At 44.7% G+C, this 25449-nt stretch overlaps 2 protein-coding genes across 3 annotated transcripts in view; both read left to right on the top strand.

Moving 5' to 3' along the window:
* The first annotated feature begins 955 nt into the window (after positions 1-955).
* Positions 956-15707, top strand: golph3a (golgi phosphoprotein 3a). The gene is made up of 5 exons (XM_064296705.1): positions 956-1113; positions 1215-1440; positions 10004-10135; positions 12109-12223; positions 14748-15707. The coding sequence occupies exons 2-5, from the start codon at positions 1228-1230 to the stop codon at positions 15170-15172; spliced, it is 885 nt and encodes a 294-aa protein (XP_064152775.1). The 5' UTR covers positions 956-1113; positions 1215-1227; the 3' UTR covers positions 15173-15707.
* Positions 15708-24903: 9196 nt separating this feature from the next.
* pdzd2 (PDZ domain containing 2) overlaps positions 24904-25449 on the top strand; it is a 90874-nt gene continuing 90328 nt past the window's right edge. For both annotated transcript variants that reach the window (XM_064296699.1, XM_064296698.1), the window contains exon 1: positions 24904-25097. The gene's annotated coding sequence lies outside the window, so the exon portion shown is untranslated. The remainder of the gene's footprint in view (positions 25098-25449) is intronic.

Here is a 25449-nt window from a genome sequence, read left to right as displayed (position 1 = left end):
AAAGGCCTTAAGAGAATCAAACTGAAGGATGATTCGATGACCAGATTAAGAGAGCCAGGTTGGGAATTTGACCAGGGTTCCTGAAAACCCCTTCCTCTCTTCAAGAAGCCCCAGGTTCTTTAACCACATGTGCTAGCTTAGTTGGAAGACCTTGGATGAGAGAACACTCTGGCTAAGGGTCAATGGCTATATATTGTTTACATGTCCAGTGGTTAATATGGTACTGTTGCGGTATGAGGATGTGTATTCCATCTTATTTTTTTAGGCAGTCCACGTTGTGCCAGCCAACCGCTGAGTAAAATCAACTGAATAAAATCCATTATGACTGTGTGCAGTGGCTCAAATTCCATGCATTTACTCATAATCTGGCACCTCACATTTTCTTCTCCTTGAGATGGTGAACAGGTTTGTGATGTGAGCTCCATTGACATGAGTCATGTTCAAAGGGAGCCATAATATATGGGGGTGTATAGGGTGAGTGGGCAGAGTTGTAGCTAAAGAAATTCCATCACTCAAGCCCACAAAGCAATATACTGATGGAATTAATTTATACAGGCTAAGTTATGCAACACTTATTCACTGATAGCAGTAGCACCTGTGGAGAAACGAAACAATCAATAATGTTATAGGACAATATGGAATATTATAATATGCTCTTACAAGGCTTTGGCTAAAGTTATTAGCATTTACCCTATATGTTTTCATACTTCGTATTTTGCATCAACTTTGGTGAAAGTCTCAGCTTTTTTTTACAATTAGTATGCAGCTTATGTACGATATAATGTTTTGTAGTACAGTGTTGATTTGTTTAGAATCGGGGGTGGGGGTATAAGTTTTCCGTAGGAGCATACTATCGTAAACACAATTTACCTTGTATTTACTACGTTACCTTGCCTCGACCAAGTAATGAGGCCAGCTTGCTCGCGCCCCCATATGGTTTGTGTTACCTGGGCGTAACGTTAGCTCAAGTGCCACATCCACTGCTGTCGTCATCGTTCTCCGCCATATTGGGCAAAACTACTCGAAGACGGAGAAAGGAGTGGAGGGAGATAGGAGAAGGGGGAGAGGTTGGGCTGCCTCTAACGGTTTCAAGTACCGAATTCAGTAACTGTGGTAAAGGCACCCGTTTGAACCTATTTATGTTTCGCTAAGTTTAAAGAGATTTAATCGCAGCTGAGACGACATCTGTGGCTTCGTGTTTTCGGTGTTGTTAGGACTCTGCAGACTATGACTTCCCTCAGCCAGCGGAGTTCAGGCCTGGTGCAGAGGCGGACCGAGGCCTCTCGTAGCGCTGTCACCGACAAGGAGAGAGGATCCGGGGAAGAGGACTTCGAGGCCCGTCGCGGGGAAGAACAGGAAGACGATGACAAGGGAGACTCCAAAGAAACCCGACTCACTCTGATGGAGGAGGTGTTGCTTCTGGGACTGAAAGACCGAGAGGTTTAATATTTGACATATTTAATAGCAAGAAATTGAGTTCGAGTTAGCTAAGCTAGGTACAGTCGATTCAGGAGCTACTGAATCTACTGTTGCTAGCTACAGATTCTCGAACTACTGTCCGCTTGGCAGCCTGCTAGTTGGCTACCTAGCCAGCAAAAATGTATTCATATAGTTAATGTTAATTTTTTAGACTCGGGTGTGACATTAGAACTGTAACTTCGTAATGTTGGCTTACATAGCGTTGAGAAACTGTCGCTTACGAGGGTTGTTTTCGAAGTGGGAATACAAGCAGAAAGCTAGCGTTAGCTAGACTAGTTAGTAAACGTTAGCCAGACGTAAACGGTGCTGCTGCACAGGCTAACGTTATGTGGCCGCAGCTATCTGCAAATTGTGATCGCGGATACCTAGCAGCAAACGTCCTGCTATTATGATGGTTGTTTAGATAAGCTAGCTGTACTAAACGGGTGCTAGCCAAGTTTTGCTAGACTAGCTATGTGCGATTTTAGAATTCCAACATTGCCATGATATCGTTCGACTTTGCTACTTGAACGACAGGGGGTTATCGATTAATGTTCCAACCATGTATGTGTTGTTGAGCAGGAATTCACACACTTTAGTAAGCTGACGTTAATAATGTTAATGTAAATATTAATGACGGGCAGTGTCTCCCACAGTACCCACCCGTCAATACTTACCCAACCAGACAGACAGACACTGTTAACGTTACACGTCTTCATTGTAATCTTCATGTCACTTCGGTACTCTCACTGCACTGACACATACATACATGCATACATTTATTCAATATTTTGGATTTTTCTTTTCTGCCAAGTATGTGAGCGTTCGTCATGACACTTCTCCAGTTTTCATTTGGAGGTGTCCTGCATCTGGCTGACTCCTGATTTTTCTCCCGGTTTAAACCTTACTCTAGTGAGCGGTACTGTGTAGCACACGGTCTCCGTGCTATCTGGTCTCTTGAGCTACGCTCTTGACAGGGTGCTAGAGAACAACAAGTGCATTGTGCACTGTGTTCTGGGAAATTAGCACTTAAGGAGTGCTTTTCAGTGCTGGCAGGGGGGCCGGGTGGCATTTATGTAAAACGGTCCATTATGTCTAGGAAAGATGCCCAAATGGGAACTGCCATTTTATTTTTGATTTTAATAACGCTTCTAATTAACCCTTCTAATCCAAGGATAGCTGGTCTTGACTCGGTAGTGCATTGAGTAGGAGAACCGCCTTAAGTCCAGGGTAAATTAAAAGTTTAATAGCACACATCCAAATGTCAGTGCGATGAGTCACTCATTTTCTACTGTAATGTTACGGTCCCGCCCTCAGATGCATTGATCACTTGCTGTGCGATATTTACAGTACAAAGGTTAATTTCTCCAATTCTTTAAAAGCAGGATTGTTTGTTCTGTTCAGTGGTCATTCTCCACCATGTTGCAAAGGCAGTACATGGAACTGCACAGAGGCCTGTTTTGAATGTTGTGTCCTTTGATGTCAGTGGAATTTGTTTCAGATTGATATTTGTCAGAAGCAAGTTATAGTAAATGCCTTTTGAAGTTATTTGAAAGTGTTGATATTAAGATAATTTTGATAAAGGTTGTGCCCTCGGTTACTCTGGATCAACAGATTTGAATGGGCTATATCGGGCTGGACAAATCTTGCTTTGCCAAAATGAATCTAAGTTATGCTGCAGAATTATCACTTCCAGACTGTTATTTTATCTCTGTATGTTTGAATGAAGCTTGAAGCACGTTCACAACATCAGTTGATCACTTTAAGACCAAAGTCGAAATGTGAATCTGTAAGCGTGGTCTGCAAATTTGGTTTGTTTGTAAGGAGTGGTATGCGGTATCTGTTGATGAAGCTTTTACTGGTTGCTTATCATTTGAAAGTTTATCTCCACAGTGATTGCACAGTCTTCTGTTTGCTACTCAAAGATAACGCTCCAGGGTTCTACAGTACTTCCTTTTGTGGAGTATTTGCGCCTGAACTTCGGTGTCCTAACAGAGAAAATTATTTAGGAGCGCACGTACTAATTGGGATGCATTAGAGTGCACCAAAATTTTTCAGCTTAGAAACACATGTGCTCTCTCTCCTGTAAGACATATGATAACATCTGTGATTCCTTTACAAGTGGGCGTTTGGTGACGGGTATGCATGCATGCACAGAAAGCCAAGCAATCGGTGCAAAGCTGTAATATTAACTTATCCAGACTGACTCACAGCACTCACAGCGTTCATGTTTCCGGGGTCATGCCTGACCCATATTTTTACATCTCAGGGCACTTGCAAGATAAAGGTTTGCAAGAAATGTGCTGTGGATGTTCTGTGAACATGCGTGGCTTACTGCGGGGGTGGGAAATAGGTTTATTCCGGGTGTGGTATTGCACTATACACGCCGCAATATTTTCTGTTAATATGAGAAATAAACGGAATCATAACGGTGTGCTAAATAAACAATCGTTTAGCTGGTTCTCATGAATTTTCAGCTGATGCTAATCAAGGCTTGGAGCACTGGTTGCATTATAATTTAACCATACTGTCCACCCCTAGTTCACCTTATTTGATCCCATCAGCTGGCATTATCACTGTAGCATGTAGCCTACTCTCTGTGTCTAACTTTGTAGACTGAGACTTTGTTGCTAAATTAGTGAGCGCCGCAGAATTGTGAATTTGGCACATCTATCTGTTCCTGAACAGTTGGCTCTGTTTATCCTGCATAGCTGCGAATGTTTCCCAATTAGAGGCCGGTGCATCCAACAAACTAATTTTAAAGCATCTGTTACAGTATTCATTATCACGTCTTGTTTAAGAGAAAGAAAATCAAGCTTTCATGTATCCTTCTTGCATAGAATACAGACGTCTGCTAAACTGTTAGATTGGGGACCAGTGGAGGCAGTAATGTGTGAATGCCACATGAAATCTGTCTGTTGACACCAAAGTAAGTGTGGAAGTACCCATTTCTATTCCTCTCCAGGTCAGGACTGAGTCAGCTCTTCTGAGAGACACTTTTCTGCTTACCCAGCACTTTGAGTCACCGTCTCCAAAGAGCTTCAGAAGTCTTCTGTGCAACGGGCCTTTTTCACCCATGCAATATTGAGTAGAATAATCTTAGCCTGCGAGCTTCTCTCTCTCTCTCTCTCTGTCTGGACATTGACATATTTAATTTACACACAAGTCCAGCAGGAAGCGTGTCTGTTCCCAAAAGCCGAGGCCTCAGTAGACCTTACTTATACACAATGTACACACTTCTTATTTTGAGTCAGACACTGTGTCTCTGTAGTTTCCCACTGACATATAGCTATAGGCTGCTCGGGGTCACTAATGGCTTTTTGGTGATATTTTTTCTTCTTTTCGCGGGTGTCTTTTTTCATGCAGCTTCGTGTGTGAAGTTAATTGTTTTTTTTTTTGTTTTTTTTTGCCTGCGCTGGAACATTCCGTTTCGCCGTTGCATCAGTTGATGGCCTCTCTGCAAATATTTGTCCAAACTCGTCACACAGCCAGTCCATTTGTGTTTTATTGACTCTTAAAGAAGATAGAGACTCTTTGCATATGCTTTTAAGTCTTACGTCTTGCTAAAGTGTCACTGTGATCTTTTATTTTTAACAGTGCGCCATTATTTTAATTGTTTTCAGCAGTAGCCCGGCGTTCACTGAAGTCCTTCTTAGAAGCAGGGATCCATTTTGTTCTTGGCTTCCTCCAGTGGATTTGTGGTCATTTTCATGCTTGAACAGGTGTGCGCTGTAACACAAATACTGCGTGGACATCTGAACATCTGATTACACATGATCTTTGCTGGAGGGATATAAGATGTGTGGTATTGCTGGGTATATTGTCTATTACGTTTGCAAATGGCTGTGTTGACGCACGCCTTGAACTGCCTGACTCTTCATGATGATGTCCTCCGAGGACAGCTCTGAACGGATGCACTCCGGTGAAAGTGCTGTCAATCACAGCCCACATTATATCGTCTCCTTTCGCATTTGATTGATGTGTTATTCTGACAATAGAGAATCCCGTTTAACAGTTATTCAGCCCACTAGTGACACGGTCATCTTATCTGATCAGTAGTGGCAGTGTCTGTTTGATGCAGCTGTAGTTTATTTGAAAATGATACACAGTGAAGCACATTTGAGCTGTTGACAGAGGCTGTGCTTCACTATAGCCGAGAGTGTAGCCTCCTGCATCTATCTGCAGGTCTGCTCATTCACTCGTAGCATACCGCTGTCTGTCGCCAGTACACAGTAACTCTGCATTGTCCTTGTGGCTATCAATTAATTTGAATATTTTGTCTTTTTGGTCAGTATATATGGAAAAAAGGCAGTTTCTCTCTTCTAAGCTCCAAGGGATTTTGGAATTTTGTGATTATTATGAGAATGTAAATGTATGCATGTAATCCTCCAAAATGTAAAATTTAAAGTGCACCTAGCAAAATTTATTTATGAATTCCCAGAGATAGTTATTCTACAGTTCTTTGTAAATTTCTTTTTACCTTCTCTGTGTGAGTGTGTGTGCAAAGTTTCAGTGTAGGTTTGTTCCTGTATAAAATCAAAAGGAAATGTTCAGAGTTGTTCAGTAATTCATTAATAAGAATGATGAGCTTGAGGGAGCCCCTGGACATTGTAGATTGATGAGAGAACTTTCCAGGTGTTGCTTTGAAGAAAAAAAAATGCACGAAAGATGTTCATTACGTCTGGCCAAGAACATAAGCCAAGCCAGAGTCTATTCATAATCCTTATCAACATTATTCACCTGAGGATTGACTCTGCAAGCTTTGAAGTCACAAGCGTCAGTTACTATGGAAGCCTGGCTAACAGAGTAAAGATTGTCCTTGAGGAGCAGCTGTTGCTTTTCGAAAACGTGATATAAACGAGAACTAATTTTGGCCGGAAACCAAAAAACGATTGCTTTACATGACTCACTGCTCAAGAGGCCCTGTCTACATTCTGCTCGCGATATTTTCACCGGTTTAATTAACGACAGGGACGTGAGCCAAATGAAAAAGAAGGGGGCTGTAATTTCAACATTTGAATCTTTTAAAACTGTTCAGTCCCCCAGGGCCTGAAATAGAAGGCTTTGTTTATGAGATGTGTTGTCCATCTCCACGCATCGCCCCAGTTTGGCTTTGCTCTGCAGGTTTTGGAATTCGTGTGTGGTAGCTTTGTCCGTTATCCCAACTGGCTGGTTTTTCTCTACTCGGTTAATGTGATGATTTGTTTTTAGGACACAAAACCCCACTATAATTTGGGCTTTTATCTCATGCGTAGACCAGATGTAGAGGTGAACGTCGGATTTCCGCTGGAGTACAGGCTGCTACAACCTGGAGCGGAAATACAGGACCCTAGCCCCGGTACAGGAAAGCATCGCTAGCGCTCGCCTGCTTTTAGCTGCTTAGCCGCACCGATTACCTTAATTGACCACTTAGAACACCATTCTGGACTCACAGGAAAATTTGTGGCTGTCAGGGCCCGGATTCAGTCGAAACTGTCAGGCACATTATGTGGGGCGGACAAGTCCATCAACTGGTTAGGACGCAAGGCCTGTGAAAAATGAACGTATGGATTGGATAAGATACACTTAATTGAGCCCTGTGGGGTGATTTCTCCTCTCCTTTTAACCCATCCTAGTTACTTAGGAGCTATGGGTAGCCAGAGTGCAGCGCCTGGGGACCAACTCCGGTTCTGAGGCCTGTGCCTTGGTCAAGGGCAATGGCAGGAGCGTACCCAACCCGACACGCTCGTCTTTGGGTGCGGGAGGGAACTGGAGTACCCGGAGGGATCCCAGGCGAACACAGGGAGAACCTGGAACCACCTCCTTGTGAAGAAACAGTGTTAACCACCGGACCACTGTGCCCCCTCTTCTCCTTCTTGGTCTTTGTAGTTCTTCATGGACTGGTAAAGAGGCAGAACTTCAAATGGCAGCCTCGATGCCATGGCCATCTGTTGAGTTGGCTTTTTCGGCAGGGAGCAGCCTGGCGGGGACCGCTGAGACTGTCAGACAGCGGTCTTTTCCCAGCCTCCCCTGCTCTCTCTCTCTCTCTCTCTTTCCGGCAGGTCATCCTCTTCCATCGCCGCATCTGCTGCTTCAGACCAGCAGCTTCCCGCTCCACGACTGCACCTTATAAATAGCCACTTGGTGCTCGGCTCTTGCTGAGATTTCACCTGTAGCGCAGCCCCAGAACAGCGCAAGCTTTCAATGAGACTGCTTCTATTCTTTCTGTCATGTTTTTGCTTGATTGACAGCACAGCATAGTCTGTGTTTGAAGGCCTACTGTATTCTCACGATTGAACATAGCTCAGGGTTTAGCTGCATGATTTAAAGTAATGCCAAGTACTCGACAGAGTGAATTACGGTCTGAATACATTTGAATAATTCTTGAAACCCAGTCAGTGCTAAGCTAGCCAGCGCTGTTAAGAGAAATGAAACTGCAGGCCTCTACAGTGCTCCCATTTTAGGAGCATTTGCTCCTGAAAGTTGATGTGTGTGAACTGTAAACAAACAAGACCAGGTCAAAACGTAGTATATGGCTGGACCGGCCGACCAATGGTGTAACTTCATCACTCAGTCACAGACATTCGCATTTGTACTACTACTAATCATGCTCATCCGCTAAGTGGAATGTATTGGAGTGCTCCTAAATGTTTCAACTGGAAAAAATGTCAGCGTAGAGCCCTGACCTGGTGGTAACAGTTTCTGTCCATTATTAATTAGGGGAAGGAAGCTTCGCTCATTTCCTGGCAGTGCAGATATATTAAATGCACTGCTCCTACCCAGATAAATTAAATGTCCCGCTCTTACGCGGATATATTAAATGCATTGCTCTTAGCTGGATATATTAAATGCACTGCTTTTACTCATATATTAAATGCACTGTACAGGAAATGATGTCACTGCAGTGAGCTGAGGGCATCCAGAGCAGTCATGTCTGTTTCCATGCTCAGAGGCCATTTTTACACTGTTAGCTCATCAAAACACTCTCGCCCAAATTATAGCCCTGGGTGTTTGGGCTCTTCACTCATTGGCTGTTACAGAGATAGTGAGGTGTGTAAAAGATTGTTATTCATTGTTCAGTCACACTGTAACGGGTCTTGATATTTCCAGTTGGGCAAGTAATTAAGCATCACGTCACTGCAAAAAAAAAAAAAAACAGTGGCAAATGGCAGACATAACCTCAGGGGAAGTTCCACAGCCGCGTTTGGATAGGCTGCCTTTAGCTGCACGCCGTTCGATCCAGCTAGCACAGCTACAGAGAGCGGTTTACTGGGAGAGACGTCAGGACAGGCCCGATGGCAGATGCCGATCTGTAAATTTAATTTCCCACGAAAGGTAGGAAAAGAAAAAGCCATGCAGCTCAGCTCATGTTAAACTGGAGTAGTACAGGGCGGGAGTTAGCAGAGCTGTGCACTGAAAAATGGGCCTGTACTGCGCCTTCAGCCCTCCCAAAAAACCCAAAAGGCGTTTAATTAAAACTGCACCCTCGCCCGGAGAGTATTTCACAACGTCCGCTGTCGGCTCGTAACTCACTCTTCACGTTTGTTTTATTGGGCCTCCTTCGGAGAGGCCGCTCGCTCGCAAAGTTACGGCCGCGTCGGTTTCTGAAAATCGCCCGTCGTTTTGCGATACGGCACACAACGCGCACGACAGGGAAGGTCACAAAGTGCGGGAAAGGAATCGAACTCCAGGCACTTGCAATGTGACCTTTGGGGCAAACCGCGCGTTTCCTTGTTCCCGAAACGGAACTTAAGTCGACTCCTCTGCCACCCCCTGCAGCCACGACAGACCGCTGTTTATTACACTGAGCAGGAACCAGTGGGGAAAAGATTGAACCTCGCCGCTGCAGTTGCCCCTGGAGCTCCTGACTCGCTCCGGAGGTTTGAATACCTGGCTTTGTGGGAAAGCGGGGCCGGTTTAGCGTCAGGGGAATGTTTGCGCTTGTTACGGCTCTGTGCCGTTGGAAGTATGAACCGGGCCTCTGTGTGACGGGGAAAGTGTGTGTGGGGGGGGGTCTGCTGGTGTTACGCAGTGATTCTGCCCCTGCCTAGACCTACTCACAATGCTGGCCTTGTTCGCCTCCAGCAGCGTGAAGCTGCTTTAGACTGCAGAAGCTGCTGTAAAATTCACCATAAACATGAGGTATAAGACCCCCCCCCCCATCCCATTACTATGATGGTATAGTCCAGATTAGGGATTGTAGTTCAGTACATATGCATTACAATACATTATAGTAATACATTTAAGCATTTCTCTGTCGGTAAGATGGCGCATGCACATGCAAACATGCATACACACACACAAACACACACACACACGTGCACACACACGCACACACACGCAGTTCCAAGTTTCATCTTTTAGCCTCTAACTGTTGAATTTGGATAGTCAAATGGCATGGGGCACCTGAGTTTATCACAAACAGGAATGAGACCGAAGCGATTTTGATTTAGAAACGCACGTACCTTTCTCTGACTGCTCCGGCTCGTTCCTCTGAGCGTATCCGAGCGCTGCGGTGACATCACTTCCTGCGCGGGGCCTCACGCGGCTCTCTCTGTGTCGGCAGGGCTACACGTCCTTCTGGAACGACTGCATCTCGTCGGGGCTGCGCGGCTGCATGCTCATCGAGCTGGCGCTGCGAGGGAGGCTGCAGCTGGAGGCCTGCGGAATGCGCCGGAAGAGCCTGCTGGCCAGGAAGGTGGGTCTCTGCCCCTGTGTGTGAGTGTGAGTGTGAGTGTGAGTGTGCGCGTGCAACGCAGTTCCCAGAGCCTGTCTGCTTCTGGTGGTACACACTACATAGTGTTTGTTTGTATAAAGTCTTTTTTGTCTGTCTGTCCCTCTGTAGTGTTGATGAGAATCTGTGTTATTTGCCTGTGTCTGAGGTGTTTGTCTGTAAGAATGTGTGAGTTCTGTATCTGAATTTGTGCATATGAGCAGTTTATCAGTTTCTGTGTGTCCCAGCATATCCTTGGGGTGATCCTTGTTTATCTGAACACTTCAACTCTACGGAATTTTATCATGGTTGTGATTGCATCACGTACAGCTTTGAACCTACACTATTGTTGATTATTTCTTTATTACTTATGAGTCATCTCCAGTGCTTAGATATAGCCAAATGCTATCTGTGATCATTCAGTCTGAAGAATGTTGAGAAAGAAAAACAATTGATAAATGATTACTTGTCTAGTGATTAAGACGTTCCTTTATGTTACATGCTAGTCTGATATATTTGTCAATGCTTGTGGTTTGAGACTCAGAACTGAACTTTGTGCACAGCAGTGGAAGGCACAGCAGTCTTTTCCATCGTATTTGGCCTTAAAACAATTTCCCAACCACAGGACTAATGGACTAATGGTATTTGTTAAAAGCTCCTTTCTTCGTAACAGTGCCATGCTTTTCAAACATACTTTACTCGACCCCTGGGCCCTTTGCCCTGTTTCCCTATTGCGTTTCGTTTGTTTAGGGAAATGGGGCTGACTGCAGTTTTAGTCTATTCTCACCTGTAAAACGAACATTTGCAACACTGAATTGGTTGTGGTTTGAAGCTGAAGTCCAAAACGCATTCTGAAATAGGTTGCAAATATAAAGGTGAACCGACATTGTGGACAGGTCATATCGAATATTGTGAAGTGTTTGACGCTTTACCTGCTGGGCCTTTCCTTTCATGGCCACTAGAGGGAGTAATTTGATTTGCAATCGTCTCAGCTCTGAAATGCAGGCCAGCCAGATGTATTCTAGTTTATTCATTCCTACCAGTGATCAAACCACTGACATCATTGCATCTCATTTTATAAAATGGTTCACAGTGTTCATGTATCATTAGATCAAACACAACCTAAGGCATTCACTGACTTCTCTATTTCACACACAACTGCTATAATACGTAGTTTTCTTAAATATGATTTTTTAAAATTTAGTATATGATGAATATGAAAAATATCCTGCCGGTTCAGACTCCGTCATTCCTTTATTTAATAATTAATAATTATGTTGTTTGCACTGTATTAATTGGAGTGTTCTGTACAATGCGGCATCCCACATTGGATTTCCACCCACAATCCTCAGGCTTATAAACCAATGCCCAAGTCACGGTTTCACACCCATTCCTAAGCCAGAGAGTGTCAGAAAAATGTGATATATGAAATGTGTAATAAGTAGGCCATAACAGAGGACACGGTCACGTATTAAAGTGGACATGGCCAATAGAAGGAACTCTGTGTGTAAGAGGTTCTGTGATACTGTTCTTGTACAAGCGCCTGATTTTTGCTGTGAAACTGATGAGGAATGCAGATTTTCTGTAGGGCAGGGCACCGTTGGCCCACCCCGCGCGTCCTTCGTTAAACGAGTCCCGGCTCGCAGCTCGGGACAGAACACGGGCGCGTGGAGGGCGTCCTTACCCACAGCCCCCTCCTGGCCGGGGCAGGGACGCCTCCGCGGCGCGCGCCAAGCGCCTGACTGCGGGTCAGGGTCCGTCAGGCAGAGACCAAACAGCCTCTGCAGCGCACCGCTCCTCCGCAGTCTGCAGCCACTCAGAGGGAGAAAGAACCCTGCTGCAGTCAGGATGGGTCCCCCACCCACCCACCCTGGTGTCTTTTGTGTTTTTGTGGTACGTTGCAGTGAGGTTGGACCGCACGCGTTGTGTAACGAAGCCTTTTCCTTTGCCGTTGCTAGGTGATATGCAAGTCGGACGCTCCGACGGGGGACGTTTTGCTGGACGAAGCTTTGAAACACATTAAAGAGACGCAGCCGCCAGAGACGGTGCAGAGCTGGATCGAGCTGCTGAGCGGTGAGCGAGGCTGGGCGCTACTTACAGGCTCACACCCACACTAATAAACACACTCATACCAACTCCGATACAGTTAGGCATGTACCAACATTAAATTAAATACACACTCATAATCGCACTGATACAGGTAGGCATGTACCAACATTAAATTAAATACAGACTCATAACCACACTGATAGAGGTGGGCATGTAACTGCACTCGCATCATACATACAGGTTCACACTCAACAAATACAGTCAAAACAATAGAATCTCTTCCTTTTCACTCCAGCTCAGGCATTTTAGCCTTGCTTGAGGCCTCCTGTAACTTGCTGATCCAGTGGAATGCGAGAAATGCAGCAGCTACGACTCGCGCAGCATCTGAAAGTCTGTCGATTCGAGGCGCTCGCGGAAATTGAGGATTTTGTATCGGGTGACAGCTGCATTCTCTTTCATTACCTGCTACTATATTTTCTCCCCCAGGGATAGATGCTGTTGGCGGGTTTTCGATCTTCGCGACCTTGCTGTGAGGTGTCATTCATTTCTCCCTGCTTCCCCATTAAAAGCTGTGACAGCAGAATGTGTTGAGTTAGTGTAGCTCCATAGTTTTACCTTTACAGCAATTTTGGCCCAGCCAAGTTCTTTCAGGGAGTGGTTTCAGGCGAAGTTGTGTGCTTTTAACATTGGTTTATCAGCAGGTGGCCGAAGACTGCTGGAAATAGTTCCGTTTGCTCCACTGATGGACAAATATATACAAATATTATTTGGTCTTATTTTTATTTAACATGACATGTTTTTTTTCCACATCTTTGGAACATTTTTGGGAAGTATTTCAAACTTGTTAGAGGAGGAGTTCTGCTGCACAGTTTGTTTGATCCCCAAAGAGAATATTTATTCCAGGGCTTTTCAGACTCAAGAGAGCGATCTCAGATGTTCTTGCGTTCGCGAACAGGACTTTGCTGGGCAACTGGGGTCGTTCTGTCCGCGCGCTCGGTCAGGAAGTTACACAACCGAGCCTCGGTGTTGGGTTCAAAGGTCACGTTGACGCCGCAGGTGGGAGGAGCCGCAGGGTTCTGATGGGACCCAGGAGGCATCGGGGTGTGCGACTGAGCGCGTTTATGGGCTTTTCCCCTCGCCAGGGCTACGAGGCACGCTATCCCGCTGAGATAAGGGCCTTATTTTTTGGGGGGGGGGGATCACAGAAAGTGGCGCTCTACAGAATGTTCATGTTACGAGATGCCGAGATGCCACATCCGACATCATTTCCTGCTCTTTGTAGGAAGTTTCAGACTGTCTGTCCTTTGATTTATTTCAAATTAAAAGTAGGCCCAGTTTCATGTTCTGAAGGTTCTGAAATCTAGAAAAGTAACGCTCATTTATTTGATAGCCTTAAGCCGATCAAAAAAGATGGGCCTCTTTTATAGATTTTGTACAAGAGACATTCCCGGAGTGGGTTTTTTTCACTCCTAATGTTGTGTAATGTTACTTAACTTCCCGTTGGGCCTAAAATTGTCAGTTAAATCCTCACAGTGATTTGTTGGTGTTCGTCGTCATCGGAGGCCAGTCTGTTCTCATGGTGTGATTCTAGCGGCACTCAATGTGGTTGTAGCAATAGTGACCAGTGCTTGCAGCAGCCATAAGACCGAGTGTAATTTTGGGTGTGGAGCTAGCCATTTAAGCCCGGCACGCCCCATTACCTCGAGTCCTGATTAGCACATGGCCATCTGCCGTAGTGCTGTGATAATCTGCGCTTAATTGGTCTGTCGGTATGTAGCGTTCAGTCACTGAACTGATTTACGCTGCCTAGCCTTTTCTGGCAGAAGTATCGCACTCTGAGTTTGCTCATCTTTCTTTAGTGCCTTGCTGACAGAGCTGCTGGAGGGGGGGTGTAATAACGACCATGTCCTTGCATGCCCTCCCTAAAACGGCACTGAATTTATAGGCCCTGAGGTTCCCAATAAGCTTTTGATTTTGGTCTGGAACCTGTCCATTTGTGACTGCTTTTCCTCCCGTTTGCACGGACCGCTTTTACTGCAGCCTTCCATCCCTTCATCACCCTGAGAGCATACACTGACATAGGAACAAGCCTGTTTTCCACACTACGGGCTACACAGAAGACAACTCTCATTGACAGCAGCTGACTACCATATTCAAACTAAGTCCATCCTTCCCTGTGAAGAGAATATTGCAGCGCATATCCTGGCCCTGGTCATAATTGTTTAATGACATTACAGGCTCACAGAGTCTGGGCTGTAGGGCTCAGCTTACACTCAGTAAGTGCTTCAGTAAGCCTTTTTGGTGATTGGTATTTGATTTATAACTGCCATTTCCACATGGATTATGATTGACACGCTTTGTTCTGGTAGTTTCCCCCGAACCATTGATTCCAGTCTCATGCAGTTAATGGCCACAAAGTCATGCAATACATTTTTGATGAATGACCTCTTAACTGTAAGCATTGTTGAATGTATTGTAGTGATACTGTGCTTCACACACGTTCTCCCTGCTGACAGCGCTACGTGTTTGTCTCTGGCTCGCTCCACAGGCGAGACGTGGAACCCCCTGAAGCTCCACTACCAGCTGCGGAACGTGCGGGAGCGGCTGGCCAAGAACCTGGTGGAGAAGGGCGTGCTGACCACGGAGAAACAGAACTTCCTGCTCTTCGACATGACCACGCACCCGCTCACCAACAACAACATCAAGCAGCGGCTCATCAAGAAGGTCCAGGAGGCGGTGCTGGAGAAGTGGGTCAACGACCCGCTGCGCATGGACAAGCGCCTGCTGGCCCTCATCTTCCTGGCGCACTCGTCCGACGTGCTGGAGAACGCCTTCGCCCCGCTGGTGGACGACCAGTACGACCTGGCCATGAAGAGGGTGCGGGTGCTGCTGGACTTGGAGCCCGAGGGGGAGAGCGCCAAGAGCAGCGCCAACGAGCTCCTGTGGGCCGTGGTGGCGGCCTTCACCAAATGAGCCGGGAACGGCGGCGGAGGTCGCGTTTAACGACGGGGGGCGGGGGTGGGGGAGGGGGGAGAAAAAAAAACGGCCAGGCGGACCCTGAGGTTGAGACGTCGGCCATGTTGGTCGACTCCGTTGTCCTTTTCGGCGCCGCGACGGGTCTCGAACTCTGCGGACGCGTCCTCCTGGCTCCCGTTGTCAGTCCCTGTAGGTGCACCCCTCCCCACCCCCCCCTCGCCCTTTCCGCCACGAGACGCGTCGATTGGCCGCTCGCGTTGCTACTCTGACAAAAACTCGAGCGGCGCACTTCGGGTTCCATTCAAATCCACTGTGGGCAGCACCTTTTCAGAAAAAAGCCAACTGACTGAAAGTTGATCTGAATAATAAAAATGATTACCTTGTATTTTCCCCGGACAGATTTATTTTTCTTTGACAGGGCGGCTTTCAGCTCGGGTGTACGTTTGTACACGGAAGGTAACTCGATTTCATATTATATGCGAAACGTGTCCCAGCTGTATTGATGAAATGCTAATAAAAATCTCCACTCTTTTGTGGCGTATGTGCAAATTACATTTACAGCAGAACAGATCACTTAATTGGAAACGACAGACAATCTGGCAATTGTATCATAAAATTTTATTTTATTTTATTATTATTTTTCTTTTTTTTTGTTTGGTGCTCCATCGCACTGAGAATGTCTTTCTGAAGACAGATATTTCAAGAAGCGTTTTTGGTTTATTAAAACAGGATTCATATATGCTGCTTGCACACTGTACAGTGTACAGGTCTGCATTGAGACGAGGAAGGAAGGTACCATACATTTTGAAACATCAAATTATGGATGTGCTATAGGATTTTTTTTTTGTTTTTGTTTTTTTTTTTAATTCTGGGGAGTTGGCATTCAAGGAAAAGCAAACATTAATCCCACGATTGTTCCCTTTGTGTTCCTGTTCCTGCTCCTCCCCTTTTGTGCATTAACGATAAAGAGACCCATTTCAATGTGATTTTTGTTCTGTATGTCCCGAAGATTCTTGTTTGTGTGTGTCAGTCGCATCGCCGAAATCTGCAGCCTGTTTATTTTTCTAACTTTGAAATAATCACAACAAATGAAGTATGAATCTAGCCAACGTAGCTGCTTGTTGCCTACACAGCACAGGTTAAATAGAAGTGGGGATGAGCCACATTCCGGTGTATTCTGTAAATAATCGGTTGTGCAGCCACGCCCCTTGTCACCAGGCCTTTTTGAGTTCTAGCCTCACCGGTTGCCACAGGCCCAGACGGTGCTGGCCACAGCATGGGGTGTCGTGGTAAAGTGTAAAATGGAGTACACCAGTAAGGATTTCCATCTGCCTTTATGTTTGCCCCAGTGTCCTTGCACTAAAGCCGTTGGGGGTGTTATGAAAGTTACTCTAAAGAAAGCCTTTGACCAATTCTGCCATTTTCAATTTTTTTTTTGAGAGGAACTCTTCCAGTTACAGTACACAAGTGTTTCCTACTTTTAACGGTTCATTCTCACACTTCATATTTTTCATAATTTCTTGATGTCATCATCTTTATTTTAGTCAGGTGTTTTTTTTTCTTCATTTTTTAAAAGTCATTAACATTTCCTGTTGCTTTTTATTTGCAATGTGCTACATTCTGTAATTTTGGCTTGTTCACTGCTACCCATAAATTCATGTATGCAATACATTTGGATCAGTACTGATTCTGGGCTTGGGTTTTTTTTCCCCTTGTCAGTTGGGTTTACAGTTTTTTTTTTTTTTTTTTTTTTGGGTCAGTTTTCCTTCAGGCTTTTGGAGTAAAGGAATCCGAGATAACGTGTATAACTGTAGGCTTGAGAATAAAGGGATCTCTAATCTGTATACTTGCTTTTTACCGTACAATAAACTCAGATCTTGAAGTGCCTGAAACGCACCCCTTAATCTGGCATTTCATTATGATTTAAACGTCCTTCAGTCACATGGTGGTTGGGCCTGTTTTCACGTTTTCAGTCAGAGTGGTCTGGCTGACTGGATGCTGTGACTCCCCAGTGTCTCCCAGTCAATAGGGATCAGTCATATTTATCCCCCTGCAGAGAACTCGAGCGTGAACTCGCTCTCACCTTGGTTTGATGGGCTGGCCACTCGAATCATAACTGTTAATAATAGTTAAAGGTATTTGAAATGATCCTAATCTGTCTTGCTGTAAACCTCTTAAAAGCCATCATTTATTTTCCATTAAGCTGTAGGCTTGCTAGGTTCTCAGTAAGGCTACTTGGCTGTAATTACCCATTGAGATCTTGGTTCACTGTTCAGTGCAAACATGGCTTTTTTTTCTTGACATGGCCACAGGGGCGGATTGGGCTGACAGTGATGCTCACGGGCTGGTGCAGGAGCCTCAGGATAAACGTGCACGGTATACGGGCTCTAAACCACAAACGTATCCTGTGTGGCCTAGTTGTGGTCTCTAGATGAATCATTTGTTGAGGTGGCCCACCGCAACTGTTTTCGAAGGAGGTCTGTCTGAACCTGCTGGAAGCTGGCTATTCGTTAGCGGAACCCGCTGGAAGTTTGCTGTACATTAGCAGAACCTGCTGGATGCTGACTTTCCGTCAGCAGAACCTGCTGGACGCTGGCTGTCTGCTAGCAGAACCTGCTGTACGCTGGCTGTCCATTAGCGGAACCTGCTATAAGCTGGCTGTCCGTTAGCATAACTCGCTGGAAGGATGCTGTCTGTTAGTGGAACCTGCTGGACGCTGGCTGTCCATTAGCAGAACCTGCTGGATGCTGGCTTCCGTTAGCAGAACCTGCTGGATGCTGGCTTACCGTCAGCAGAACCTGCTGGATGCTGGCTTACCATTAACAGAACCTGCTGTACGCTGGCTGTCCGTTAGCATAACTCGCTGGAAGGACGCTGTCTGTTAGTGGAACCTGCTGGACGCTGGCTGTCCATTAGCAGTGTGGGGAGCATCAGAATGTGCCACGCACCTAGGAACCGTTGTGCTGTTACGGAAGGCCAGTGTGAAGTTCGGAGCTCTGTCCCCCCACTCCGAGGATCAGCTGGCACGTGGCCTGCACACGGGGTCTACTGTCCAACTGCAGGAGGTGCATAAGGGGGCATGGAGGGGGGGGAGAGAGGGCACAGATGTTCCTCAAGGTCACAAGCAGCTGCAGATACTGGGGGGATGTCCGGGGGTTTATGCGGCACGCCCCGAAAGTTAGGGTTTATTGTCACGACCGTAGGGCAAGGCTGCCATAAAGTTTGCTGCTGGAGAATGATGGTTAACATGGATTTATGGATACAGGGTCAGTAGTGTGATCCCCTGGCGCCCCACACAATCCTTCCTCTTATCGAGTGACTACTTGAAAACTGCTGTTTCGGCAGACTTGTGTTCCTCAGAGTGTGCTAGAATAAGGAAGGTAGGAAGGGCTGTTTAGCATGCTGAAAATTTCTGCACTGAAGGAGGGATTAGACGAGAGTCCTAATCAAATAAGCGTTGCTTTAAAACCCTGGACCTGCAACTGCATACTGCTGAAAGCATTTATGTTAATGCAGCAGCAATGCGACAAGACAGCCTGGAATAAACGTATTAAACATCAACTACAGTACATACCGCTGAGAACCTTTATATTAATGCGGCAGCAATGCACCAAGACTACTCTGGAACAAAGGTGTTACACAGCAACTACATACTGCTGAAAGCCTTTATATTAAGAAACAAATTTAAGGAAAACTTCATGTAAATGGGACACAATCCTGATGTAATACTTGGCCAGAATTGCCGTCTAAATGTGTCTAAAATATCTTTACAGTACAAGAGAAAGCTTGCACAGCGAGTGTGTGCATGTGTGCAGTGCTATTGTAATGCTTCACTCCTTTCCTTCTGTTGAGACTGCATACAAAGACTGTTTATGAATGGTCTTTTATTAAACGTGGAAGGTGTACATGCTTGGCAGGAAGTGTTGAGAGCTGTCTTTTTTTCTGGATGTTTGTCCAGAAGGCTGTTTGTTTCTGCCAAGGTAGCAGAGATGCCCGCGGGTGTCCAACCTGCTTGTGTCATTTATCAAATATGCCCGTTTTACAGCAGACTGCCTTGCAACTTGAGTCCCAACCCCACCCCCACTCCCAGACAGCCGCTCCCCTACACTAGTTCTCAAATAACATGTAGGAAAGAAAGCACTATGAACAAGCCCAGAGTAAGCATTCGGTTTAAAAATATCTGGCTATGTTTGTAGTGTCATTGTGTGCACCCTTCTTTAATGCTTTAATATTTTTCTCAGGGATGAGGATCTGACTCTTTAAAAGGGACAAATCATGTAAGCTGCGCATGTATCAAAGAGCTTAAAGCACACCATGAAAACCCAGTCTTCTATCTGATGTGTGGTGTGAGGGGGGAAAGCAGAATGTACAGTATTATTTTTTCTGTGCGTGAACGTGTTAGAAACTGCAGTGATTTGGTTTCTGTACCAAGAACCGAGACAAACCTGTACATTTATTGGATGTAAAATGCAGTAACATCATCACCGTATTTCCATATCTGTGTGTGTGTGTGTGTGTGTGAGGCCTACTGTATTAATCATGCCTGTGGCCTCTGAGCTGCTTATGTGGAAATGTGCATGATTTTTCCCCCTTTACTAACAAACCTCAATTAATGGAAAAACACCAGGTATAACTGTTCACAGACAAATATTTCCAGTACCTTCAGCTGAGTGAGTATTTCTTTATTAGCACCACTCAACGTTCCCAGAAGGGACACTTGTACCCTTGTACCCTTGAGCAAGGTTAACCCGAATTGCTTCAGTAAATATTGAGTCCCCCAGTATAAATGGATTGCATGCAAAAGAATATAATCTTGTGCAAGTCGCTCTGGTAAATTGCATAGGCTATACCCGCGTGGTATGACTACCTTGTCGAGATGTGACCGTCCGGAAAACAGCTGAAGTGAACACGCCCCCACGGGAATGTTATTTAATGACGTCTGCTGGATCAGGTGTAACTGAAATCTTTAGTCCAAATACATGTGTGTTCCTGTGTTATTTTATGTTCACATGCGTTTTTTCTCACAGCAAAGAAGAAGAAGCGATCTGTGCTTATATAATGAGCAAAGGCACTGCAGAAGAGTTCTTAAAAACAGACCTAGCGTGACTATGACCTCATGACAACGAGGGTTTTACTTTCATCCTCAGATCACGCTGTCCGGTAATCGGGCTGTTTAGCACCAGTCATTTAACGCGTAACGCGCCGATCGCGGCATTTCACGGTCACCGCACAAAATGCGCACAGCTGAACGATGGGCCCGCAGCAATGGGCAACTAGAACTTTGCCAATTACGCAGGTCGGGATCTTTTTTACAACATTTTAATGTTAGGCTTCTCAAATGGCCACTGCCCCTGTCTCCTCTCGTATATGCTGAATATAGTTTGCATGATTACCTTGTTCCAAGTACCAGCAAGCTTAACCATTTGAAGAGTAGGTTTTTGGAATGTTTTTTTTTTCTCTCTCTCTCCAAAATTCTAAATCAGCATTCTAGAACTCCATTGCTTTCAATTACCATTAGTGATTGTGACATCAGCATTAGAATGTTCAGAGCATTCTAATCACACGTGTTATCTTGCACCTTAAAGGGGTAAACAGGGCCACACATTCAGCCCAAGCAGCAGTGATTGACTGTTAACTGGTATGTGGTTCTCTAATGTGGGGGCATTTCTGTGCAATTTAATAGAGCTGGACAGATCCAAAGCAAGCTTCTATACTCTACTGCTCTTTTACCGGTTGAGATATAGCTGGGTTATTTCCACTTGTCTCTTTTTAGAAAGTCTTTTTTGTGTGTATTTCTGTCTTCAGCCCCATAATGGCATTAAACCAGATCCATTATTCAAGTATTTTCATGTGATGCAAGTGTTTGATTCAGTAATTAAGTTAAGAGACTGCACAATGATTCCCATTGCTCTTAAATATCTGTATTATGGCAGTGCAGTGGATAGTGCTGTCGCTCACAGCAAGAAGGTCCTGGGTATGAATCCAGGGGCCTTTCTGTGTGAAGTTTGCATGTTCTCCCCATGTCCACATGGGTTTTTCAGGTACTCTGGGTTTCCTCCCACAGTTAACACGCAGCAGACTAACTGGAGACACTAAATTGCTTGTAGGTATGAGTGTGTGAGTGAATGATGTGTGGGTCCTGTGATGGATTTGCAGCCTGTCCAGGGTGTATTCCTGCCTTTCGTCCAGTGCATGCTGGGACAGGCTCAAGTCCCCTGACCACCCTGGCCAGGAATGAGCAGGTTAGATAGCAAATGGATGGATGGATGGGTTTCTTCAAGGGCTTATGGACCATACATTGCAAGCATGGTAGAAGAGTGTAGCCAGGAAGGTGGCCAATCTGTTGTCTGTTGTGAAATATTCTTCACTCACTGCTGATCTGAGCAGCCTGATCCGATCCTCCACATCTGCCCCACAGATGGTACCCACAGAATAAAATATATCCCCGAGCGGACGGTGTTGAAGGGCAGCGTGGGATGTATCTCTCCTTCAGGATACGATGGTCTTGCCGTGGACAGACGCGGGCTTTATTCACACCCACTAAATTAGCACAGAAACCCGCGGGACTAAGAAGAGGCCCTGAGGACCGAGGCATGAAGCAACATGTTGGGACGCCAGTGAGGCCGCACTCGCCGTGAACCTCCGTCTGTGTGAATCACAGCTCTGAGGAAGTGGTGAAAAGCGCACGGCTTTCTTCGCATGTTTGCGCACATGTGCGTTTTGCTGGTCTTGGCACGAACTCGACGCGAGGACTACGTGAGAATGGCACAGAGGAAGTGCAGAAAATTAGGGGAACATAATGCTCGACTGCTCGCCGTTTCTTCAAATGTAGTTTTAATTGGCAGGAATTTCGCCAGCAATGTGTGTGTGTGTGTGTGTGTGTGTGTGTGCTGGAGGGTTGAGCCCAGAAACCTGCCACATTGACATGAAGGGGACTTTTTTAACAATGAGGCGAAAAAGAGCAGGGCTCTCAGTCACGCTGTGTGTTTCTCTCTGGAGCCGGGCCCTGTAAAGGCCCTCCCTTGTTCATGGACGTGCGGCTCAAGCCCCCTGTTTGGGGGCCCACCTGGAGTCACGGTTGTTTTTGTACGTTATGTCACCAGGAGGTTATTTTTGGACGTCTTTTGAAAGGCGATCGAACAGTACGTTACTTAGTGGGGAAAACTGCTGTTCATTTGATGGGTCTTTGTGAGGGACCTGAGGCAGCATTAAGAAAAACTATTAGAATAAAATATATGTATTTTTGTAATTATTAAAGAGCATAGAGAGAGCTCTCGCATTTTGGTTAGAGGCACCAAGTGCTTCTACTGCCATTCATATCACATCTGCTTCTACAGCATTACAGGCTGCTGCTTGGCCATAAACTAGTTAATGTCTCAAAGATGTAATTAACTTGATAAAGGGAATTCAGAAAATTGCAGAGGGGAAAATTTATTGTGTATAACGGAAGCTGCTCTGGATCATTTCCCAAACCTAAAAACAACTGGTTGGACTGGTTTTATTTATGGTCTGTAGTCTGCAGTGATATATGGCACAATCATGAATCAGCTACAATGCTTTCATCGTTTGCGATTTCATGGCATGTCGGTGATTTACCAAGTTCAGTTTTTGAACCTGCTATATTAAGGAAGTCGTCAATCTACATTTATTTCCCATTTAGCAACATGACAGGAATAGTACATTCCAGGCTATAGCACCTTCTAGTAACACTGCTGAATAATCTAGAATATTTTAATTTTCATTTTAAGGTACAGAATTGCACTCACCCACAGAAACCATAGCATCTAATAATCTCTGGGTGTCCAGCAATCTGAGGAAATGTCACTGTCTACCCAGTTAATTGTTCTTCCTCTGAAATAATAAATGACACAAAATGCACAGAATCTCTTCTAACCAAAGCCACCTGAAGCCATTGAAGGCTGTGCATCGTATCTGTGCTTCCTGAGTGGAAAGGTGTAGCCACGGACAGGAGAAAATTTAAACTGTGGTCTCTCAAAATGTGCCATAGTTTTGATGGAACAAGCAGTAGGACTGGATGAGCTCTGTTTCAGGTCTGCGTGATTCAGTGCTGTGTGTCTGAGAAGATGCAAAGATGAGTCAAATGAGTCACAGCCAATAAGGGCAAATGAAAACCGGTCAGATTCACAAACAGCTAACAACTCCAACTCATTGGCCTGTGATGTTTCTCAGAGCAAAAAAGTAAAAGAATAAAGTATATGAAGATCATGATTATTCAGATTGTGACATTTTGCTTTGATTTAGTTTCTTATGAGGCATTGTCTGATAATCAATTAGCTAAACTGGTATGGTCAATAGAGCAGGCTGTACAGGGAGAATGATCACATATTCTGCAGAATTGCTGTCAAAAGGCAAATGGTCAGGGATCATATTGAGAAACACATTTGCGACACTTGTGCAAATCACACAGTATTTACCCAATGTTAAGGAGTCTTCTCCCCCCTCCTTTTCTATTTGTACATTACAATAGTCAGTAACCCTTGCACAGAACTATGGAAATGTGGAATATACGTATCCTGTCTGTACAGTCCTAATGAATGCAATTTGAAAAACAATCATACGCCAGTGTCCACTGTGTTTATTTCAGAAAACAGAGGCACACAAAATTTGAAATGAGATTGTGTGTGGCATGTTAATAACAAGGTGTGTTTTTGTGCATTGTGAGCAATCTCAAAAGGAAGCTGCCATTCATAATGCATTTTAGAAACGTTTTTCACAGGTGAAGAGGGCTTGGAAAACTTGTTCACAAAATGTTCTCACATCAGAGAAGGAGGGCTTTCCTGCCGGGTTTCCTAGAAACAGCTGAACTACAAGAACGCTAAACACTGTGATCTACCCAAGCAACCTCACCAGAAAGAAATTTATAAACACGAATGAAATGGTAACACTTTTTCACTTTAAACCGAGTATATTTACCAAATCCCTTCAGACAAACTTAAACAGTGCGAGAAGTGAAATGTCAGGGACATTAATCTGTTCACACATTTCACAGATACTGATAAATGCACCGACTTCCAAATGTGCTCTTACCCTTTACAACTTGTAGCAAAAAGATGAATTACATTACAACAGAAAGTGCACGGTCAGTTTTCAAATAAAGGACGATATTTAAACTTTATGCATTGCTATCGTCTACACAGAGCAGCAGTGTGTTTATAAATACCTGCTTTTTAAAAGAACACAATGGCATGCTTTCAGTCAACACTTATCATCAACTTATAAAGAAATGCAAATGTTAGGTTTTTCTTAACAAACACTGGTTGCTGAGTTTGGCAATGACTAAAACTGAAGTGCCAAACTCTTTTAGTAAAAACAAAACTAAAAGATAAACATTAAGTTTTGTAAATCGGCAATAAAGACTAATCGGGGGCGTAGAAAACATGGAAATATGGCTAAATTAAATATTTTAAGAAAACTATTTATGGCATATTAGTACTCTCCACGAGGCTTTCATAGAATTATATTTTATAAAGTTAAAAAATAAAATCTTTGCGTGACAGAAACGGAGCAAACCGGTACTTATACTATCACATTGGGTTACCATTGTTTCAATATTGACGAGTGCTTGTATATTAATACATTTCCGCGCTTACAATCTGATTGGGCATTATAAATAATATAACACCCACCATACATTAATGTGAATATCTCATTGGACAAAATAACCGTTCATCACAGGCGATGGCCCCTCCCAGTGTAATCTGACTGCTAGGTGGGAGAAGGAGCGTGCAAATATTGCAGGAGACTGTCCTGGATTGTTCGATCTGAACTGGAATACCTTTCCGACATGCTCTTCATTTATCTTGCAGCCAGATCGAATGTTTACGTCAGACTTTCGTGGTTGCATTTTTCTCTTGAAGTTTAATGTCAGAAACACCGTCAGACGAATAACTCCGGAATAAAAGTAAGTTTCTGTTCATTTGCGCGTATCCCATAACTGCATGCGATGTGATCACTGGGAAGAATTAGCCCACCAGTATTCCCTTCTTAAGACATCCTATAGTTCAGGAACATTTGAGTACAATGACGACTGCAATTTAGGAGACACGTGGATCAGCCTGAGATTTAACATTGTTCAGTAGGGGCAGTTGTTTTGTGTAGTGTAACATTTCTGCTCACGCGCTGCTCCGATGTTTTGATCGTGAATTTTAAGAAAAGCAAGAGAAAGCCGTTAAACATGTGGTAGAAGTGAATCATGGAAAGTATATTTCGTGTTGAATGACATCAGACTACTGACTGCACTAAAAGAGAGATCA

The sequence above is a fragment of the Anguilla rostrata genome, chromosome 10 (assembly GCF_018555375.3).
Source record: "Anguilla rostrata isolate EN2019 chromosome 10, ASM1855537v3, whole genome shotgun sequence".
Taxonomy (NCBI): domain Eukaryota; kingdom Metazoa; phylum Chordata; class Actinopteri; order Anguilliformes; family Anguillidae; genus Anguilla; species Anguilla rostrata.
The sequence above is the reverse complement of the archived record's forward strand: the minus strand, read 5'-3'. Positions and strand labels throughout refer to the sequence as shown.

What these genes read in the sequence shown, in the direction of transcription:
- golph3a (XM_064296705.1), top strand. Translation starts at nt 1,228, where the DNA reads ATGACTTCCCTCAGCCAGCGGAGTTCAGGCCTGGTGCAGAGGCGGACC. An exon ending in AGAGCCTGCTGGCCAGGAAG is followed by an intron (nt 10,136 to 12,108) that starts GTGGGTCTCTGC and finishes TGCCGTTGCTAG; the next exon opens with GTGATATGCAAGTCGGACGC. An exon ending in CTGGATCGAGCTGCTGAGCG is followed by an intron (nt 12,224 to 14,747) that starts GTGAGCGAGGCT and finishes CTCGCTCCACAG; the next exon opens with GCGAGACGTGGAACCCCCTG.